This window comes from Oratosquilla oratoria, chromosome 17 (genome assembly GCF_046742065.1).
Source record: "Oratosquilla oratoria isolate Oo_2021 chromosome 17, ASM4674206v1, whole genome shotgun sequence".
In the NCBI taxonomy this organism is placed as follows: Eukaryota; Metazoa; Arthropoda; class Malacostraca; order Stomatopoda; family Squillidae; genus Oratosquilla; species Oratosquilla oratoria.
Genome location: NC_134793.1, coordinates 13,546,684 through 13,569,004, shown reverse-complemented (window position 1 = coordinate 13,569,004; position 22,321 = coordinate 13,546,684). Strand labels below are relative to the sequence as shown.

Here is a 22,321-nt window from a genome sequence, read left to right as displayed (position 1 = left end):
GCTCTTACATATGGGAGGAGCATGCCAACAGAAGACCTTTTGGTCCATAACTAGATCAGATGCAAATGATAAAATTATAATATGAAATAAACAAATCCATATAGTTAAATAATAAACAGGTAAATAGTAAATAATAAATGAAAATTAAGCATATAATAAAGACAATAAACTAATATTACATGGCAGGCATTACACTATCTTATCTAAACGAATCCTTTCGAACTGAACTATATTGCTTTGCTTCTGCAGGTAGTTTATTCTATTCATTAACTACACGGTTGGCGAAGTCGTTTCTACCCACTTCCAAATTCTGTAAGTACTTCCATGCACCGTTCTAATGTCTAATAAATCTGCTTGGACTGAGGATCTGCGAAGTCTTCTATTCGCTTTACCTACTTTTTTCACGAGTAACCACAACAATTATTGTTTTTTATTATTTAAATTCATAATTTTACTTATAAATTAAAAACTCGAGAGAACTGAATAATATCATGTTCCACTATCCTGGACAATATTTAAAAAATAAACAAAATAAATAGAAAAATAAAAGGACGCTAGATTCCAACGGTTTATCCGAAATGTTTTTGCTTCCGTTTGATCGAGACAGTTTCGTTTTCGACGACGACTTGGCGCCTTTTCAAATAATGAGCGACAAAGGTTACGACACTTCGCAACTGTTCCCTCAGGCAATACGAGTCTTTGCTGAAGCACAGAGGACAAACCTACACGCAAAGAAGATGAGGATTGGTGGACAGGAGCAGAGCCCTTGCATGCCTAGTACCGCCCCGGGGCAAAGTACTCAGTGACGTTCTGCCCTCCCATCTCTACCATCCCTTACAGCCTGTTTTAGCTATAGGCTTGCGAAATAATTAAACAGATTTTAACAATTGTACTAATGTCCCTAACATATTCTGTTAATTCTAACGCAAAATTCGTATATTACGGTAAAATATTCAAGTCTCCTTTGAACTTTATTATAATTATTTTGTCAGCCTTGTGGGCGACATGTCTAAACTACAATTGCCCCCCCCCTAAATGTGCCGCCCCAGGGCATATGCACCCCCCCCCCATGTGAGGGCCCAGGCCATGAGTATGTGACAGGCGAAATAATTGTGGGGGGGGGGAGAGGATAGAGGAGGCACAAGGAAAATAATACCTTTGAACAATTACTGCCCATACTAGGATTTTACTGAAGAAGAACGAGTCCTGGGCCCTGGAGCAAGGCAATTTTAAGTGAGTGTAAATTGCATTTCTCCTCAAAATGTCAAGTAATAGCGTCTATTGGTTCACGCCGCACATTCGTAAGCGAAAAAAAGAGAGCAATAAATCTTGAGTCCAAGACCAAACGCCATTTTGGGATTTGAAGGAGAGTGGTGAAGGAAACGAGTCTGACATCCGCCGGGAGCAAATCACGTGCCGAGCTGATTTCCATCAACTTGGAGACAGATGGATAGAGTCAGAAAGGGGGGAGTAGAGAAAGGTAAGAGTGTTTGAGTGTAGTAGCTAAGGATGAGTGGAGATTAAGAATGTGATAGTAGGGAAGACTGCGGAAGAAGGTGCTGGAAGTGGAAGATTGAATAAGGGACGAGAGGGAGGGAGGGCGGAGGGTAAAGGGAGGTAGAGGAAGAAAAGGGTCCTTGACAAAGGAAAAACTTGCAGTCTCAACGTGTCCTTGGATCTAGATCCTGCCCAAAAGTATCTATGTGGGGACAAGGGGCTGAAATATGATTCAGTATCTTAGTCCGCGAGTGAGGAGTGCGAGGAGGTAACTGATATGCCCCCACCCCCCTCCCCTTTCCCCGCTCACTCATGGAAATGGTCTCAATCCTCATACATATATATATATATATATATATATATATATATATATATACATATCAGAATAGAAAGGAAAAAGGAACTTTCCTGTTATTGACCCACCACTATATATATATATATATATATATATATATATATATATTTTTTTTTTTTTTTTCTGTTGTCTTTGATTTTGCTTATCTTAGGTTAGGTTAGGATAGGTTAAGTTAGATTATTGCCCCACTTAACCTAACCAAACCTATCCTATCCTAACCTAAGATAAACAAAATCAAAGACAGAAGAAAAAATAGTGGTGGGGCAATAACAGGAAAGTTCCAGAAAAATACCATACATCGGTACGGAAATAAGATTCTTAGAGCGTTTGATGTTATGAGGCAAATTGGCTAAGCATGTCGCCAACATTTCTTCTTTCTATTCTAGCCGCTTCATTATATATATAAATATATATATATATGTATGTGTGTGTGTGTGCACGTGATTAACCACCAGGAAAAATAAACTAACGAAGCTGAACACTTTCGTATAATTACATTTAAGTGCTAATACACATACATACACACACATTATATATATATATATATATATATACACATATATAAAGAACCAAACCTTATGGTTCTGGTTGGAAATTTCCTCCCAGACACTCTTTTGTTTAAACGAGAGGAAAAAGGAGCAGAAGTGTGGGAAATTGTGAAGGATAGAGTACAAGTAGGAGTGAAAGAGGAATTGGGGTGTTTAAAGGAGGAAGTGACAATGTGTGTAAAGATTGTATGTAGAACAAGGAGGATGCAAGGGAATAGAAGGTAGGGCAGCGAGTGGTGGGATTATGAAGTGAAAATAGTACAAGAGAAGAAACATTCAGGGTGTACACGAGACGGGTTTCTCGACCTATGCAACGAGGTAATAAAAGAACAAATTTGGTGGTGGTGGTGAGTTCAGCCCCCTCAGCCTCCTTGGATCTGTATACAGCATATGCATATATATATATATACATACATACATACATACATAATGGGCGCATACAGAGGAACAATGGTACGGGGTGATGTTCCCAGGGACTCGCTCCCATTTGAGTGTGTGTTTCACCATTCACCATGGTCTTAGATCACGTGTTGGACTCGTAATCGACAGCTATTTCCCTCCCGGAAGAGACCTCATATGACCGATCTATGGGTTGTGCTCTGACCTTACACGCACGCACACACACCCAACTGCCCACGAGTTGGATTAGCAACCTGCAGCGCAGCGATACAGAAATTATTTCAGCTCTGGGCGGGATTCGAACCCGGACCGCCGCAGTTGCAGCAAGGAACTCTATATCAACCGCGCCATCGAATCGTGTGTGTGTGTGTGTGTGTGTGTTAGGAATCCAGTTATTATTATAGGGAAGTGCAAAATATCCCAGAGTTTCCTCCTAACCGGTTTCGAGAAGTTGCCATTTCCACTTGAGTTTTTTTTTTTATCTTGCATATGGATGACTGACCGACCACCATCTGGCAGGGATGCAATTTCTAGTGCCTCTTTCTGTGCGTGCGTGTGTGTGTGTTTTCATAATTTCATTATACAGGATAGCTACGATCGTCGGGTTCCGTCTGATCCATTAGCAAGGAGGAGACGGTTGAGGTCGTGGGGGAGATGAGGATGAGGAAAAGTAGGAGAAAGATGAGAAGGAACATGAGGAGGAAGGGACATGAAAAAAGTGGGGGGGGGGGCAGGTCCTGGATTAGAGGACCAAGACAGTTTCTAACGAAGTTTGTAGCACAGGTCTTCATACGAAATCTCCACAACAGTTGATCAGTCAACTGGTCGTGGGAGTGGGTGAGGGGAAAGGGGGGGGGGAGGGGGGAAGACCACGCGCCGAGGCGAGCAACTATTTACTTCCTTATCTACAAAAACAAGTCCTTCGATTCACGTGTACCTAACTGCAAAAAAGTCCTTCGATTCACGTGCACCATCTTTTTATTATTATCAATAATCACTATTCACGATATATCACTGGTGATTTATGTTCCAGTTATGAGAAGTACAGAACGTAAATTATACTCCCGATCAAGTGTTCTGATCGTCATCTGTTTTATTTACCTTTTTGCAACATACGAATAGCTACGCCCATATATGTATGTACTACCATACGACTTATTGACCCACTGTCAGAGATGGAGATAAGATGGAGAGAAAATCTGTATATTTCGACCACTATCTGTGGTCCTCTTCAGCAGAACGATACAGTGGTCGAAATATACAGACTCTGTCCATCTTACCTCATTCTCCCACAGCGGGTCAATAAGTTTTATTTTACAAATATGCTACTACATCAAACCTTCCTAATGTACTACCATATTGTAATACACAGGAATGGAGCAACGGTCGTTGGATGCCGTCTCCTACTCTCCATTTTTTATTATTCATTGGCTCAAACTCGTGTACAGTTCAACTTAATATAAAACCTTGATTTCCAATTATCATATTTAGATTTGAATTCACGTATGGTTTGACCCAGGGCTACATCACCTTCTAAACTATTCCACGTATTCATGCATCTATTTGGAAAACTATTTCCCCCCCACTGAAACTTCTTTCTTCTCAGGGCAATGCAACACCCAACACCTCCCTGAACGAAGGGGATATCACACTGGTCTTCCATGGGCTTCACCAGCGCCGACTATTGTGAGTTCATTTGTGTAAAAACGACTTCGGTGACAATATTCTGTTTTTTTTTTTTCAAATCTCCAAAAATCAAATTGCCTTTCCGTCATATATAGCAAAGTAGAATGGTAAAGAGATTGTAAACTTCTACGAATGGTAGAAATTCTGCTGAAATGTTCTTAAGAGAAGTCTTGATTTCTGTAAGTGAAGTCATGGTCTAGTTATTCAAACGGAGGTTGGAGGTAGGATGTCGGAGGGAAAATAGCCTGGTGTGATAACCCCTACAGCGATTCTCTTCGAAGCAGACCCAATCAAATCAACAACACTTGTCACTTGTCTACTGGGAATGGGAAGCTTCCTTTTACTGAATAAAATCACAGAACACGTGGCCAAGTAGTGAGACAGGTTCAACCTTTTCACGAACAGTTGTACAGAAGCATTGTTCTTAAATTCTTCGGGCAGTCCGTGAAAAATAATACTGTAATAATGTTAATAATAAATTACTAACTGGCAACTCGCCTTCTGCGTGAAGGTGGTTATTACCAGAGCCGGGCGCATTCCTCGATTTTGGGTAGTGCTTTAGCGTTCCGCGGTTAGCGAGTTCCTAGAATAGCGTTCCTCATTTATTTTCGCTCAGTGCGTTCCTGCTTATCGCTTCCAAACTATTAAAGCGTCCCTCAAAATAGTAGTGCATTCCTAAAAAATAAATAAATAAATAGATAAATAAATTATAATACTGTGTGCATCAAAAAACTTTTTTTTTAAGAACGCACTACTTTTTTTTAGGAACGCTTAAATAATGTGGGAGTGCTAACGCAGGAACGCACCGAGCGAAAACATTTGAAGAACGCTACTCCAGGAACGCACTAACCGCGGCCGAAGGAAAGCTAACGCACCACCCACAATCGAGGAACGCGCCCAGCTCTGATTATTACATGGATTTAATTTGTGACAGTTGCTCTTGTACACCACAATATTATTCTGTGCCAAACGTCTTTTTATGCTGGCGCACAAGAAGTGACGCCATGCTGTTTCATGCAGAGGCATGAATTTCGTTTATGGACGTAGTACAGTTGTCCACCCGACACCTACCGATTTGATCAAAGGTCAGTTGCTCAATGGAAACGTGTAATGGCGGACAATTGTACTTAACCATTATACAAAAACAATAAAATAAAATAAATCCAAGCAAATGTATTTTCACTTTTCCTCAGAGCACACTGCCCAATGACTTTGAAAAATAGTCGTTCATTTTTCCACACAAAACAACCTCAATTATCAACATGAATCATCATTCTGTTTTCTGACTTTACTCGGTCTTTGGATTAAAATATTTTACCTAAGCAAGAGTTTCATCATTTGGTTTGCATAATTAATATACATTACATATGAAGTTCTAATGCACAGCTAATTATTAGAATAAAGACTCATTTACAGACACTAGAACAAAGAAGAGAATGAGGTGACCTACTGACCATCTACAGAATCATGAGAGGCATGGAAGTCCTTGATAGAGAGGACTTACTAAATTGGGATAAAAAATACAAGAGGACAAGAAAAACTCAAAAAGGACAGTTATAGAAGAGACCTAAAAAAATCCACAATGAGCGGTGGTTGCCTGGAACAAACTGGACGAAACAGTGTGTGCAAAAACTATACACGAATTTAAGAGCAAACTAGACACTGAGATACAAAGACTGGACACCACGAGCATAGCTCCCCTTCCCATAAGATACAAGGTAAACTAGGTAAATACATAAATGAATCTCCTTCCTTATTCTTTTATCTCTTCCGTCTCACATTCATCTATTTACAAACGTTTCGTTTCTATCAGATAAGAAAAAAGAAAAATGATAACGAAAGAAAGAAAAAATTGCTCTTGTTCCAGTCACCTGTTATTTATTAGTCATATATATAATACTGATAACCCACTTCCGCAGAAGAATAAGCGAATATATATATATATATATATATATATATATATATATATATATATCACAACAAAGTTATGTCATAGCACATTAGTAAAATAATACTGTCAGCCCACTTCCGAAGAAGAATAAGCGAATATATATATATATATACATCACAACAAAGTTATGTCGTAGCACATTAGTAAAATGATACTGACAACCCACTTTCGGAGAAGATTAAGTATAAAGATATGTGTATTTCAATCACTAACTGTGATCCTCTTCAGCAGATGTGAATTACAGAGTAAAGAACAATGTGTATTTATACTTCTGTATAAATACACATTGTTCTCTACTCTGTAATTCACATCTGCTGAAGAGGATCACAGTGATCGAAATATACAGATCTTTACACTTTCGCTTATTCTTCTCCGAAAGTGGGTTATCAGTATTATTTTACTAATGTGCTACGACATAACTTTGTTGTGATATTGTTGTGATATATATATATATATATATATATATATATATATATATATATATATATAATATATATTCTACCCATTTCCAGCAGTCACCACCTGAACTTTACATAAATTTGGGATTGGTTTCTGGCTAACTGTGCGCTACGATCAAGGACACGAATTTACAGCCTTACTTGCACTTCAGCCCAAATCGCCCCGTGGTGGTGAGGAGCCTACGCTAGGAGGCGCTGAATAGCTGCTGCGGCCGAAGCCGTCACCTTTGACATATCAGACGCTTTGGGGACTGTTGGGGTAATGTAATAAACAGTTACTACCAGGAACGGGATTCGAACCCATAACTAAGCGAATGCGAGACCAGCATGATTCCGATGACGTTATCAGCGCTCGACGAAATCCTACGGGGTAGACATAATAATGTTCAAACAATTTAAATTGCGCCGAGCTTTTAAGCTATACTGATGTGCATTTATTTCCTTTGTCGGTCTGATTCTGATGATGGTTGCTAGTGGTCAAGGACATTAATCATTTTGTTAATAGGTCTGTTTTTTCATGGTAAGCTGTGGGGGAAATTATAGTGTTTTGTTGTTCAGGATTTGGCGTAGTCGAGTGACGTTTGAGGGGAGACAGTTGCTACGTCGTGGTTGTTGCGTGTTGAGTAAAACTGGGCAGTCTAATAGTATGTGTATTTATGAGAACTTTAGTTTGGCAAGTGAAATCAATCGAGGGAGCGTGAAGCTGGGATAAAATTATGTCAGTCCCAGGATGAAAATTGGACCAAAATGGGCCCCGATGCCTAGAATTTATTTTGGTCCTAGTCCAACCATAAGATGAAACTAAGGTCTAGTACTGGTCAGGCTAAAATATCTAAAGCATGCGGCTGTAGTGGCGACGAAAGGAGCCAATCGTCAACATCTGCATTTTTTTCACTATCCCATCAGAGCAGTTTTAAGTTTAGCTACTAATAAACTATATTTTTTCCTAAATACTACTGCGTCTTCTCTTTTTCTACATGAGGGGACGGAGTTGGGGGGGGGGACTCGCCGATTAAATGAAGCGGCCTTGCTGTGGATGCGCTGTGTCTTGCTACATAACTTCTGACCCAGGGCAGTGCAGCGAGATACAGGGATGACCCGTCATCCCAACCAGGAGGAGCCAATATATGCGGGAGGGAGGAGGGGGGTGATTGGGTGATTGGGAGTGGAGTATGTGGGGATGAAATGGGTAGGAGTGGGTTTTATGCCTTCGTTTTTTTTTTTTTTTTTTTGGCTACCTCCCTTGTAAGGGGAAAAATCCGTTGTTATTTATGTATTAATGCGTCCTTCAAATCAGTAGTTGTCGTTTCCTCTCACCATACTAACGCACTCTTCAGATTTTTTCCTGATCAGGACTAGACAACTTGAAACAGAAGGATGAGTATGTGAATACGAAAAGTGCCTATGTTCTTGGTTGACACCCGTCTGCCTCACACTTGACAAAAAATAAATACAATAAAATAAAATAAAAAGGAAACAATATAATATAAAATATGCTAGAATTAAAATCTACACCTGAGCTACATCAATAGTGCACCTTGCTGAAGCACTTCCTAATGCAAATATGGGCCGGCCTTGGAACCAAGTTTCATCCATGTCGGTCAAGACTGCAGTTCAAAAAGAAAAGTACAATATCTACACAGTGAATCATAGCACTAATATACATACATACAATGTATATATATATATATATATATATATATGTACATATATATATATACATGTATATGTATATATGTATGCTTGTGTGTCTTAAATCCAGTTTTTGGTGGCGAGGTGGGCAAAACATGCTCAGAGCACGTATGTTTGAATCCAGTAATGAATAAACAAACAAAAATAATACTGCAACGATAAGTTCTACATGGAACTGGTACATTTTTGTATATTTTCTTTTGAATACTTATTGCCCAAATTATGACAGTTCGTGGACGGAGAAGAAATAAGAAGGAAGATTAGAGACGTGATATCGCATCTTTCTGATGACGGTACGATTTCGTTCGACAACGATCCTTAGCAACAACGGTAAAGGACATCTCGACCGCCATTAACATCATTACGTTTGCTTCCTAGTCCACACGTCCTTCTGCACAGATGTTCCCGATATTTCCAGCAACAATTTATGCAATGATGATATTGCATACGAGAGCTCCATTTATTGCTGGTTATGATATCCATTTCTCCGACTTCGGTATCTGTTGTTTCCGAGTAAGTCTTGAGGTGCACCAGAGAAACGAATGACACACACACACACACACAAGAGGACATGGAAAGAAAATAAAAAATATATATTCATAGAAGAAATCTGAAGAAGTTTTCCTCACAAAGTGGTGGACACTTGGAACAAACTAGATGAAACAATAGTGTGTGCAGAAACCATACACGAATTTAAGAGCAAACTAGATACTGCGAGATACAAAGGCGGGACACTACGAGCGTAGCTCCCCTTCCCGTAAAATACGACTAGGTAAACGCGCGCGCGCGCGCACACACCAAAGATTCGGCGACCTTAATACGATTCATACCTGGCAAGATAAGGTTAAGACCGATATTGCAACACCCTGTGTTATAATTCTGGCTGTCGCCAGGCGATTTTATTAAAATGCAACAATACTTGTTACAATGAATGGGGTTAATGTTCTCCGTTGAATGAGGCCAGCGGTGATGAGCACGAAGAATGCCAGAAGCACAGCAGCACCTCCGTGGACGAAATGGTCCCGGAGGAGGCTGTGAGACGGGTATACCGGTCGGAGATAGGCCTCTTGCTCCACCAGTCTCTCTCTCCGTTCCCTTTACTCACTGACACACGAATATCGCTGCTGCTAATTTGGGTTACCCCAAGAATATCCTGATCGTTTTTGCAATCTGCATGTATGCATGCCTACCTGATCTGTACGTAAACATTGGCATGGACTGATTCTTACACAAATGCAACACTGACCACTACCCTCTCCTTACCTTAATTGTGTCGAGTGGGTGCCCCACGATGACAGTGCACGCCCCCCCAACCCCACCAGACAAGAAATCCTTCCACGATGAATCTTTCGGCATGTTAACGTCACTAGTGCTCCCACCCGACTGTAAGCGCGTCGGGAATCAGTATCTTGGCGGGGCCACCTGAGTCTTGGAGGTGGGAGAGTACGGGGAGAAGGAAGGGGCTACGAGCAAGCGCAGGTCACGTGTTAGTCTAGTGACGGTGAACTCCAGGTACAACGTAGTACTTGTCCCAATCTCCCCCTGTCGATACCCAGGACAAGTTTCTGCAAATCCACCTATATTGAGGGATATTATCCAGCCATACTTGGTGATAACCCTACCCCCGTGGGGGAGAACAACCAGTCGAGTCGCGTAGGGATTGCACAAATGCGTCCATAGATTACTAATAATTGGCAACCTACTCCAAAACCTGACCACTGACTCGGGGCCACATAGATGGAGGGGCACAGTGGTGGTGGTAGTGGAAGGAGAAAACAAGTACACTACACACGGCTTGTGCTCTGACACAGGTGAAGTGGTGAGGTTAAGGAGGAGATGCCCGATAGAAAAGTTCCCCAGCCACTGCAGGATTAGCGTCAACGAATGAAATTCCATGTCATACGACGAACATCGTGCGCTCACCAACACAGATTCGAATTGAATTCATCCAAATCAATCCTTTGAGAGTGCATGTGGGTGAAGGCAGGATAGTGACAGCTGGGCACTTGCAGCAGCAGCATCAGTCAGGGACAGCCCCATCTGCTCGCCTTTCCCCCCGAAATGTAACAATCAATGCTATCAAGGAGAATATACACTGCGCGTGCTCCGGCAGATGCTGAACACCCAGTGCAACTGTTGCGACCGCTACAGAGCACCTTGTCCGTGCTCCATCTGGTACAACAGTGATCCCGTTGCTAACTGATGAAGTTTTTCATAATGTTCAATGAAACAACAAACCACAAGTAGTGTTCTACAAACCCAATGTAGTGTTCTACCTAGCTTGTGAAGTTTCCCGTGCTCTTTCCTTGCAGGAACACGTGTTCTCTACCGGTGAAAAAGTATTTTTGCCTTAAAAGCCTCACTGAATTTACACTTGTTATCGCTATTTTGTCAGTGCATTTTTTTTTTTTTTTTTTTATCTTAACAGTGCTTGGTTAATTTCTGGTAGAATTTGATGTGGATTTTGGCGGTCTGTTTAGGAGTGTTTCTTTTGTGGTCAATGTGTATCGGCATATTACGTGTGCTGGGAATCCAAGCAAGAAAGTGAGCTGGTTTACTTCGCCTTTATTTTGGTTGGAAGTATGTTACGCTCTTGACAATACATCTGATTACATGGGAAAAAGATGAAAAGATCAAAAGTAAGGAAGAAAACATGAAAGGACAAAACCGGGCTTAGAACTCGTGTCTGGTAACGTGTGCAATAGGACAAAACACCGTGAGCAAACAAGATTACTGTAATCTGATAGTAACTATTGTATAATTGATAAGCAAGATGACGAGCAGCATATCTCAGTTTTCAAGAAAGTACCCCCAAATTGGCCCTTATCTTAACAACTCCACACATGTCACACTACCAATGTGCATATCCCATGGTTCAATTCTGAAGTACAAATCAATGAACTCCATCAACATGGAATTTAAATACATTTACAATCACTTCTCCTAGCCAGTAAATCAGTCATGTCTAAGTTTTCAATATATGCTTTAAGTGAATGGAAAGGCAACTAGTTTCAGACAAAACACAAGTCATGTGTACGTCCCATGTCATCAGCAATATTTTGCCCCCAGGATTTGCAAAGATTGAGTAGTGACTGACAATCAGGATTAATTGGTTTCTATTTCTTTTGCAGCATGGCTTTAGAAGAAAGGTTCCAGCACGTGATGGAAGGAAAGATTCAGCACACAACTGAAGAAAAGTTCCAGTGCTTGTCTGACACAAGAGGAACAAAAAATAAAAGTAGGTGAATGCTAACTGGAGTTATCATGGGGGCATTTGATGAGAAGGGTTGTCTGAACAACCCCCCCCCCCCGAGAAAGGAAGAGAGAAAAAATCCAACATTAAGACTAGCTCAATGGAGTGGTCTGATAGAATCAGTAGTTGCTTAGAAGTTGAGATTAAATTATAGTGAATGAAAAGGGATTAGTAAACTAATCTGTAAGAAGTTTTACATTCTAAGGCAATCAGAGATTCCTTGTTAGCATGACTTGGAGGTATACTTAAACCATGAGAGTAAGAATAGCTAATGAAAAAAATTAAAGTTAAATAAGAAAACTAGAAGAAAAACCTAAATTAATACTCAGAATTAGAGCTAAAAAAAAAAAAAATAATAAAATAAATAAATAAGCAGATATCACAGATACAATGGGAGGTATGGACTTGTTTCAACTGGCAAGAAACACTGAATTAACAAAACATTTTAAAGTTATACCCAGTATTTTACAGAAAAGGAACCTGAGAAATTTTGGTCAGTTTGACAACAATGACTTAAACTTTCATTTCTTAAAAATTATTGAATCTTACTAATGCAACCAGTTCATCAGTAAAGCACAATTCAGCTGCTGACCCTATACAGAGCACTTGTTTGCCCTAGCGTGGGGTATGCTTCTTGTGTTTGGGGTGACTAACCTAAATCTGTACTCCTGAGCAAAGTAGAGCCCAATGCCTTCCACCTTACCAAGTGCTTCTGTTTTTTAACCAACAAACTTCAGCCTCCCCCTATTTGCTGCAGTATTTTGTTACCATTATTATTATGGCCACTGCTCTTCAGAACTCAGTAACTGCAAGCCTCCTCTTATGAGGAGCCATGTAACACCAGACCTTCAGAAACATCTTGCCTTTTGTTTTTGTAATTCTCCATAGCAAGAGTCAACCATTGGAAGGAAATATAGAGCATTCTGGTTGAATTAAGAGACCTAGGTGTACATTTTTCTTTTGGCTATTCTATTTTCTTCTTTACCACTCTTCAAAATATGTTACTTTGTAGTTGCAAAGGGAAGTGTTGTAGTATGCTTCTGTGCACAATTATAATATTGCAAAGAATGAAATGTAAAATCTTGTGGTTGTTGGAATTCATGGGTGGTCCTTTGAGATTGGGATCTGGGTCTGGTTTGTATAACTGGAAGTTAATTACAGTGTTTTTGCTAGTGTTTTGCCTTATTAGAGATGAAGAGAAGGTCTAGCTACTTTTCAGGATGGGTGGAGGGTATATTACTAAAAAGAAAGATGATAAATATTCTAGTCTTGCATGACATCACAATGGAGGCCAATGAATAGTGTTTATATAGGCAGTATGAAACACATTTTGAAATACAAGAAATTTTTTCTTCCGTTTGATATGTAGTAATATTCAATGAAATATTTGTCTGCAAATACTATCTACTCAAATTCATTCACATCTATTACACTGAGCCATTTATTTGGTAAAATATTTGATCAATATTTTTGCTTTCTCTGCAAGTACTAGTCATCACCGATACCATCTTACTTTTTAACTAAATTAAGTTTATCTTCCTTTAAAGTTTGATATAATGTAACTACTTGATTTTCTGCTCCATTCTAGTATACAACATATTTGTATGCACAAAATGTTTTTTCCTTTCACAACTAAATAATAATCTTGTAAAATATGGGTGCACCTTATGCAGATGTACATCCTATCTGCAAGCAAATATGGCAGTTGAAGTTAACAAATCTATTTCATTTCACAGCAAGTACCAGCCCATCTTAGTAGTTTTGAAGATAAGCAACAGGAAGATGAATTCCATCAACAGCCATCTTACAGGACCACCACTGACAGGTAACCATAGTTCATCCCAAATTATGAGTTTCACTGATGCAACAAAGTGTAGTCTGTCAAGTACAAAATTATCACAGTTCACTTCAAATTTCAGCACATTTGGCAAATATTATATTTAGAAAAATGGTTGTTATTCAAATGTTTGTATACTGAAGCATTCACATATGAAGATGCTACTGTGATTGACAGCTATTACCTTCCCAGGTGACAGCCGAGATCTCGGAGTTTATATCTGGCCTAATATACGGGTAATGCTGTGACTTTATACACAACACGTGCACACACACAAATTCCTTGCCCAGCATAGCTGGAGTGCCAGTTTGTAGTGCAGCAATGCTGAAATTTTCAGCCCTATGCGAGACTCAAACTATGATTGCCGAATTAGCAGTTGAGCACAGTACCACCACACCATCAAGCCATGTGCTATGACTTATTTGGTACCATGAAAATGAAGACACAGCCCATCTACCAATCAATCTATTGCCTCAAGTCTCTTGGCAGAGTGTGTTCTGTTTCTAGTAAACCTGTGCTGTTTTTTGTTGCCAGTCTTAAAATAATATTCCTTTACAGGACCACCTCAAAAGACTTCCTTGACCTCAGAACTTGGCCATCATTTCTTATAGGAAAGTAATCTATGAACCTGTTACCAAAAATTGCAAGGTATTGTAAATTGGCAAGAACTCAAAAAGACTATCAATGAATTACTCAGTGGGAAGCAAAACAATTACAAAAACTAGACAGATATATTTAAGTACAGGATACAACAATTTTACAAGCAATTCAAGCCAATAACCAGTACAAATGAATTTATTGACAACTGTAAGGAATACACTGTAGACTGAGTCACAGGTAAGAATATATCATAAGGATAACTCAAAAAGCCCAATATGGGGTCTTTAAGTTATCCATATATACTTGGACTGTTGAAGCAGGTAACAGTCATTGCTGGGCATTGAAGAAAAGTGTGTGATTCAAACCCACGGCTAAGTGAATGTGATACCAGCTCATTTCTAATTATGCCACCAGCACATCAACAAGAGTGTGGACAAGACATACAGACTACTGAGAAACATAGAACTGATTTTTCCCAACATAGGAAGGTAATGAAAACACCCTATTCTGACCTATATTAGAATATGCAGTGGTTGTGTAGTCCCCATACGAAGTAAAGAATATAAATGAGCAAGATCAAGAGAATACAAAGAGCTCACAAATTATACAAGGATAGATTAGAAGTATCAAACATGCTTACCAAGATGATTTGTAATAACATCCCATTTAAGGACAGACGACACCCAAATCAGGATCGACCAAAATGACTCAACAAAGAAACTGAAAATAGTATTGCTACAAAGAGACAGGCTTATAAGAAACACAAGTGTTCTGATGCAATTAGCAACTATCAGTCACATGATAATACAGAGGGATTTAGAAAAGATAAAAAAAAAAGCAACAACACGAAATGCTGACAAATCCAAAGAAAATCCCAAAGAATTCTAGTTACATTAGAGATAAAGTTATTAGGAATCAAACTGGCCCACTATTATCTGCTGATGGTCAACCTGAATGTTCAAATGAAGGAATGTGTGATATTTTAAACAACTATTTTAGCTCAGTATTCGTAAATGAAACACCTCACACTGAAGATCCTAGCTGAAGCCTGTGATAAGTCTATGGGAAACTTAACACTGTAAATATAACAAAAGAAAAAATCTAAAGATGTATAGAAAAACTCAAAAGTTTATAAAACACCAGGGCATGATGATTGGCATCCAAGAATCTTAACCACTTCAGTACGAGTCATACTTGTGTACGGCATTGGCTGCCATATTTATAATTCATCACACTGGTTGTGTTTTGAAATATAAAGTCACTGCTGTATTAATCATTCTCTTTTATTCTAAGTAATAATAAACACAGAAAATGTGATCAACCCAGTTCAGAGAATCCGGGGATAACTCGTGTACAACTAAAAATATATAATCAAGACGCTGACACCAGCATCCTTGTGTACCCACTCACACCTCATGATGCCTATGTAGGTGTCATCATACTAAAGTGGTTAAAGGAAATGAAACTTAAGCTCAATCATAGGAAAAAAAATCATGGAAACTATCATTAGAGATGCTATTAAACACCATTTAAAAAGTAACTGTTTAATAAATGATAGCCAGCATGGATTCAGACAGAAACATTCCTACATGACAAACCTACTTGAATTCTATGACATAGTCATCTCAAATTGTGACGATCAAAACTATATAGATTTAATATATCTGGACTTTGCCAAGGCTTTTGATACCATCTCACACAAAAGACTACTTGCTAAATTAGTTTCACAAAGAATAAGTGACAGCCTATGCTGGACTACTAACTGGTTAAATGATTGTAAACAGTCATTTTAAATGGCAAAACTTCTAGACGGAAAAATGTTACGAGTGGAGTTCATCTGGGTTCCATTCTTGGGCCACTTCTATTCACAGTATTTATAAATGATATAGACCATGGACTGAAATCTATTGGTTCCAAATTTATCGATGATACAAAAAGTGGCTACTGAAATTTAACACAAGTAAATGCAAGGTTATGCACATAGGTAAAAATAACAAGTATGATTACAAGTTACTTGGAAACTTGTTTAAAAAAGTGGATAGTGAGAAGGATCTGTGTAATTATATATCAGTAATGACCTCAAATCTAAGGAGTGTATTTCCACCTCAGAGAAGGCAAATAATATTCTAGGACTGATCGCATGATATTTTGATTTTTAAAGTCTATCTGTCATTGACAAGCTACATAAATTGTTAGTTCGTCCACATTTGAAATATGCTGTACCTGTATGGTCACTGAATCTTGTTAAAGACTGACTTATTGGTAAAAGTACAACAGTGAGCCACAAAATTTATTCCAAATATCAGAAACAAATCATACAGAACTTGATGAAGACATATGAATCTATTTTCCCTAAAAAAATGTAGACTCAGGGGTGATTTGATACAGGTCTTTAAGATTCTAAAGGTAATTGACATCAAAAGTAATGAAATGTTCACACTTTATGGGGAGAAATTGTATCATACTCAGTATGAAAATAAGTGAATTATAAGAAAATGCTAAAGTTCCACTAGATAAGGATACAATCCATGTACGAGGACAGAAGTAAACTCCAAAATTATAGATTCAAGGTTAATGAAGATATTTTGAAATTCCAAGTTCTGTATATTAGCAAACCTTTTAATTCACAAGCCAGACTTCATGGTAAATTATTTATCAATAATTTTCAATATTTTTCTGTTCTTATCCCATGATGTCTACCACTATTTTCAATTTATTCTACTTTTTTTCACCCATGAGAACATCATTGCAAAAGGATATTAGAGCAGATTGAAATTAACAGTTATGAGAGATGTTCACATTTATGGGCTGAAATTTGCCCATTTTTCTTCGCAATATTCTTCTACTGCAGCCTAGTTTATAACTTCTTTCTACAGGACTTTAATTGGAAATGAAAACTCATGGTAATGTTGGACATACTTAGCTAGGCAAGGCTAGTTTAAGTTAAATATTGTAAGTTATACAGAGTTGACAAGGATCAGATAAGAAAAGGATTGAAACATAGGCAAAGCTTTCCAGTTTGGTTAGGTTACATAAGTTCTGGAGGTTAGGTGGTCAATGGAGGTTAAGAATGGAAGGTCATAAAAGGGAAAAGCTCATATCGCCACATTAGGATTTTTTAGGAGTTGAAGAATGCATTTCTCATGATATATAGGTTCAATAATATTGACCAAAAATCCAAAGTAACCTGAAAGTAGTAAAGACAGTTCTTGTGTCAAATATCTTTTATACACCAGCTTTGGTATTATACCACTGAGTAGTCCTTACACATTATAGTAGTACCACATTACGGTATCTCAATCATTGTATGATTGATTCATCAAAAATAAATGATGGCCGACCTTTAATTTGGATACAAGCCAAAACCAGTTAAACATTGGAACTACAAAATATATATTTACTTACCTATTCGACGTTCAACGACAATCTTACTGGATTTAAATGTAATGCAAACCTTCAAAGACATCACACACTACTTGGCTACTAAACTAAAAATGTATCAAAACTGCGATCGGGCAAAAATTATATATTCATGCTTACTTTTATCGTGTCTAAGGGATGGCCTGCTGCAACCAGACACATGCCACCAAATCCACCTGCAAAGAAGTCCTTAGCTGGGCTGACAGCTGGCATTTTGCTTAAAATCTCGTAGCTTCCGCAATTCAAAGGACGACCCCAATCAGCTGATTTTGTGCAACCGGGCAACTGTAAACAAGGCTGCCGCGAATGCTTCTAAACAATGGTTCGCACGGTAAGTCTCTCGCACTAAACCATTGACAACTACTTCAAAAATTCATCGACAGCCACTCTGAAAGCGTTATTTTTTATAGACACAAAGCAGTATCTTGTGAGAAAAATATTTTATAATCACCTATCAGGAAAACATGACCTAATAGTTGGTTAATCAATTAAACCCACCTATAATTCCATTCCAATAAGAAATTACACTCGATTTCTTCCGTGTAGCTCGATACAGTTAGTAGTCCTACAGACTTGTATAGTTCTGCTCCACACAAGCACCAGTGACACGCAAATTCCTCACCTCCTTCAGAAAATATTATATTTCTCCACTTTGTTCATAAGATAGGAAATCATTAGTAAGAACAATAAAATGCAATTATATATTTTTCAAAACTCGATAGGATAAGAAGCTAAGTGATTATGTGAAGTTGAAGTTAAGGAAAATAAATTATCGGTTTATACACTTCTTTACTTAAAATCGATGTTTAAAGGAATTATAAAAACAAGTGTATAATAATAAATGTGTTCACCTGCATAAACAACTTCTGAACACGATGGCGCATCCAAATTTCACACAGAAAACCTTAAAATTAATATTAAGACTTTTTTTTATATAAATATTTTACGTTGTGACGCTCGTGGCGCGAGGGAGGAAGGGGATGGTAGTTGTCGACTCCTCTCTTCCCTCCTTCCAGGAAGTCCAATAGCTTTTGTGGATTCCAGTTAACAGTGTATTGCAATATGTAAACCATGGCTTCGATATTATTATATGTCTGTTTCAGTGGTACGATTGCACGTGTTTTCAATGTTGGAATCAGTTTTGTATCGAGAAATTGAAAGAAGTCTGGCAGTTGTATATTTTCCTATGACATGACATTTTTTCCGCTGAACGTCTTTTTTATAATTCACTTTCCCCTGAAAAATTAATATTATTGGACTTATTCTAAGTCCCGTGACATTGCACTGAACTCGTTTAAAACCAAATCCTTGTTGTGCAAGTCTGGATGTATTCCTGACGATGTGGTTTGTCGAAAAATGTCTAACATCTTTTAGGGGGTTGCTTGTACTTTCTCTGTGATTTGTGTCTATGGAATCAGAAAATTCTCTAAGTATCCCACTAGTGGTGTAATATTTCCCTGTAGCCAGGATATATTTTTCGTGTGTTGTGATTAATACAAGGTAAGAATGTCATGAATATATATTTTTCATATTGACTAAAGACTGGGGGAGTACACAATTTCTTCTGGCGGTACAGAAGAAGGCCTTGAGTAAAAGTGGAATGCTTGTTGAGCAGGGAAGGTAGAAGGCAGGAGATAGGTGAGAGTAGAGAATGGTTGTGAATGGACGATGAATTGACGTGACAAAGGGATTTCTCTTCATCTCTATTTTCGCATGAGAGGATGGAGAGGGACGGTCGCCGTGTAATGAAGCGGCTGGCTCCGCTGTGGATTTATTTATTTATGTTTTATTTATTTATATTTGTACCCAGGTAGTGGATAGGGAATAGCAATGACCTTGTATCCACAATGAGCTAAGATAAAAGTGAAACAAGCGAGTGATGAATGGGATTGGAGTGAGGATGCATTTCTTGGCTGGCTATATTTTTTTAAATTTCTTTTATAGTTCATGATTTCGTGCATTGCATCGTGATGTGATTTGGGATTTGCGGACAAGATTCCTGCAAGGATCACTGACCTGACATCTGGCCGGTACTCTGGAAAAGAATGATGTAAAGTGTAGAGAAGACGTGTCCTGCATCTCTCCTGTTAATTCAGGAGTGAAGGAAGATTTCGTTCTCTCCAAAACACTTTCCAACACCTGCATGGACTGGCTCTTGAACAGAGCTGTCGAGCAGTGTCACTGCGAGACATCCATTGATAACATTAAACTCAACGACCTTGTCTTTGCTGAAGAACTTGTTGCGAAGTTGTTGGAGGAACTGGTTATAGCCCTCGATTCACTGCAGAGGAAGACGAAACTGCTAAGATTATGCCATAGACCAAGACCAAAGTTTTTTAAAACTCCATATACTCTCGACCTTAGTACAATAATAAGAAAATGTAGTGGGTTTACTTATATGTGAGTATTATGATTGGTGATTCTCGGTAGAATCATAGAGCTGTATCTGCTGATTACACACTTCTTCGTTAAATTCAGGGGACACTTGCACCCCCCCGTGGAATCCATTTCTCTGCCCGTTTCTGGTTTATGTAACCAGGATGTGGTCAGAGAGTGACGCCCTCAGAGCCTCGTTCACGTACTTCCGAAGCTTTGGATTTCATAGTTCCATTATGGAACCTGTAACCACATACACAACTTTCTACGTCTTAATGAAAAACTAATCACATTATTGTTATTATTATTATTATATATATATATATTATATATATATATATATATATATATATGCAAAGTAGACTACTTGGAAAAAGAAACTAACGAAGCAGAGCGCTTTCGTATATTACATCTTCAGTGCAAAACCTACTTTTTGCACTGGATGTAATATACGAAAGCGCTCTGCTTCGTTAGTTTCTTTTTCCAAGTGGTCTACTTTGCATAAGTGAACACACGTACCCGTGTTCTTATTAGCATATATATATATATATACTCTTTTCTCAATTGTCTAATGATGTGGCAAGGTTTTTTTCGACAGAGAGTGGTGACTATAGTAGTTTCTGAATTTAGCGTCCTTTGTCATTACTTTTAAGGTTATAGGCTCTAAAAATTATCATCTTTTTTTGTATTTCAACACGTTTTTCTCTGATTATGAATTCAAGATAATGTGTACTTTCGACGAATTTCATTCCGTTTACATTATCCAGTTTATATTTTAAGTTAAACTGAACATGAATTATTTTTGTCTCTGATCATGTCCAGACTACATTCTTTACAAAATTCAATATAAGTCTCTGTCTTCGTAGCAGGTACTAGAACGTGGTGGGTATAAAATAAAGCCACACCTTCAGAAAATACATAGATGGAGCAAATAATTAATATGCTTCGTTATTCCCACCGAGACACCCTTTAGTAGACTAAGTACAAAACAGGGATGAATAAAGATAGATCAGGTCACGTGACCTACCGGACGGTCAGTGCCCTGGCTTGAAGTCTGCTTGGGATTGTCATAAAAATGCTCTTTGGTTGACGAAGTCAGATAATCAGTGACACTGTGACAGATTACAACATTTCGTTTGGGAAATAAACATTGAAATTACATTTTCGGTTACGTTAATACGGTGTAGCGCTGTATCACGAGAAATAGGAATCTGGGAATGGATGCAGATTACATGAGGAAGCGATTGTGCCAACGGCACGGTGTGGGGCAGACTTGGAATTTAGGAGAAGCAGAGAGGAAAAGTTAAAATGTATTTGAGATGAAATGTCTGGGAATTATGGCAAGAGTTACAAGGTTGGATAGAGTGAGAAACGAGAAGAGCGGGAGTGGAAAAGAAAATGGCAGATAGGGCTGATGAAAGAATATTGGGATGGTTTGGACACATGGAAAGAATGAGTGAAGAAAGATTAGGAAATGAGGTGTGGGAGGCAGAGGTGGTGGGAGTGAACTTGAGGGGCCGACTGAGAATGGGATGAATAGAAGGGGTGAAAAGGGCGTTAAGAAAGAGGGGAATGTCTGTTGAGGAAGGAAGGAGATAGGGGTAAGTGGAGAATGGCTATGCATAGATGATACTGTGATGCAAGGAAGGGATGGGGGAGGAGGGGGGAGTAGAGAGTGGTTGTGTGTGAATGTTATTTTAACGCAGCCCGAGGGGATTTCTCTCTATCTTCTCTTTTTCTGCACGAGGGGACGGAGAGGGGGGTGCCGTTTAAGTGAAGCGGCCTTGCTGTGGATGTACTGTGTCTTGCTACACTGCTTCTGACCCAGGACAGTGGGGTAGGAGACAGGGATGACCCGTCATCCATGAGGAGCTAAGATGAGAGGGAGGAAAGGTGATGGACGGGAGTGGAATGAATGGGTGGGAGTAGGTACATGCCTTATGACTAGGCTACCTCCCTTATAACGGGGAAAAACCCAAAGGTGTATAGGTAGCAGTGCTCCAATCTATGGTATGGTTTTCTTCCTCGGTGTGGTTGAAGATGTCAGAATATTTGTGACAATTTAAGATAATTAGTTTTGGAAATAAAAATCGAATCTATATTTTTTCGTGTCCAACTTTAATTACAATTATGCATGGTAGCTACCACTGTTCCAGTCTATGGCATGGTCTTCTTTCTGAGCGTAATTGAACATGGCAGATTTATTTTGGACATATTAACTTTAGTGTAAGTCTGGTTTTATTATTACA

The 22,321-nt window shown here is 38.7% G+C and overlaps 1 protein-coding gene across 2 annotated transcripts in view; it reads right to left on the bottom strand.

Moving 5' to 3' along the window:
* The window catches only part of colt (carnitine/acylcarnitine carrier protein colt, mitochondrial), a 30,835-nt gene extending 12,862 nt beyond the window's left edge, over positions 1-17,973 (bottom strand). The window contains exon 1 of one of the 2 annotated variants that reach the window (XM_076200472.1): positions 17,817-17,973. In XM_076200472.1, the coding sequence (XP_076056587.1) occupies positions 17,817-17,909 (93 nt within the window). In that variant the 5' untranslated portion in view covers positions 17,910-17,973. Of the gene's footprint in view, positions 1-9,849; positions 10,004-17,816 lie in introns of those variants that run through there. The other variant, XM_076200471.1, reaches the window with a different exon arrangement.
* Between the last annotated feature and the right edge of the window lie 4,348 nt (positions 17,974-22,321).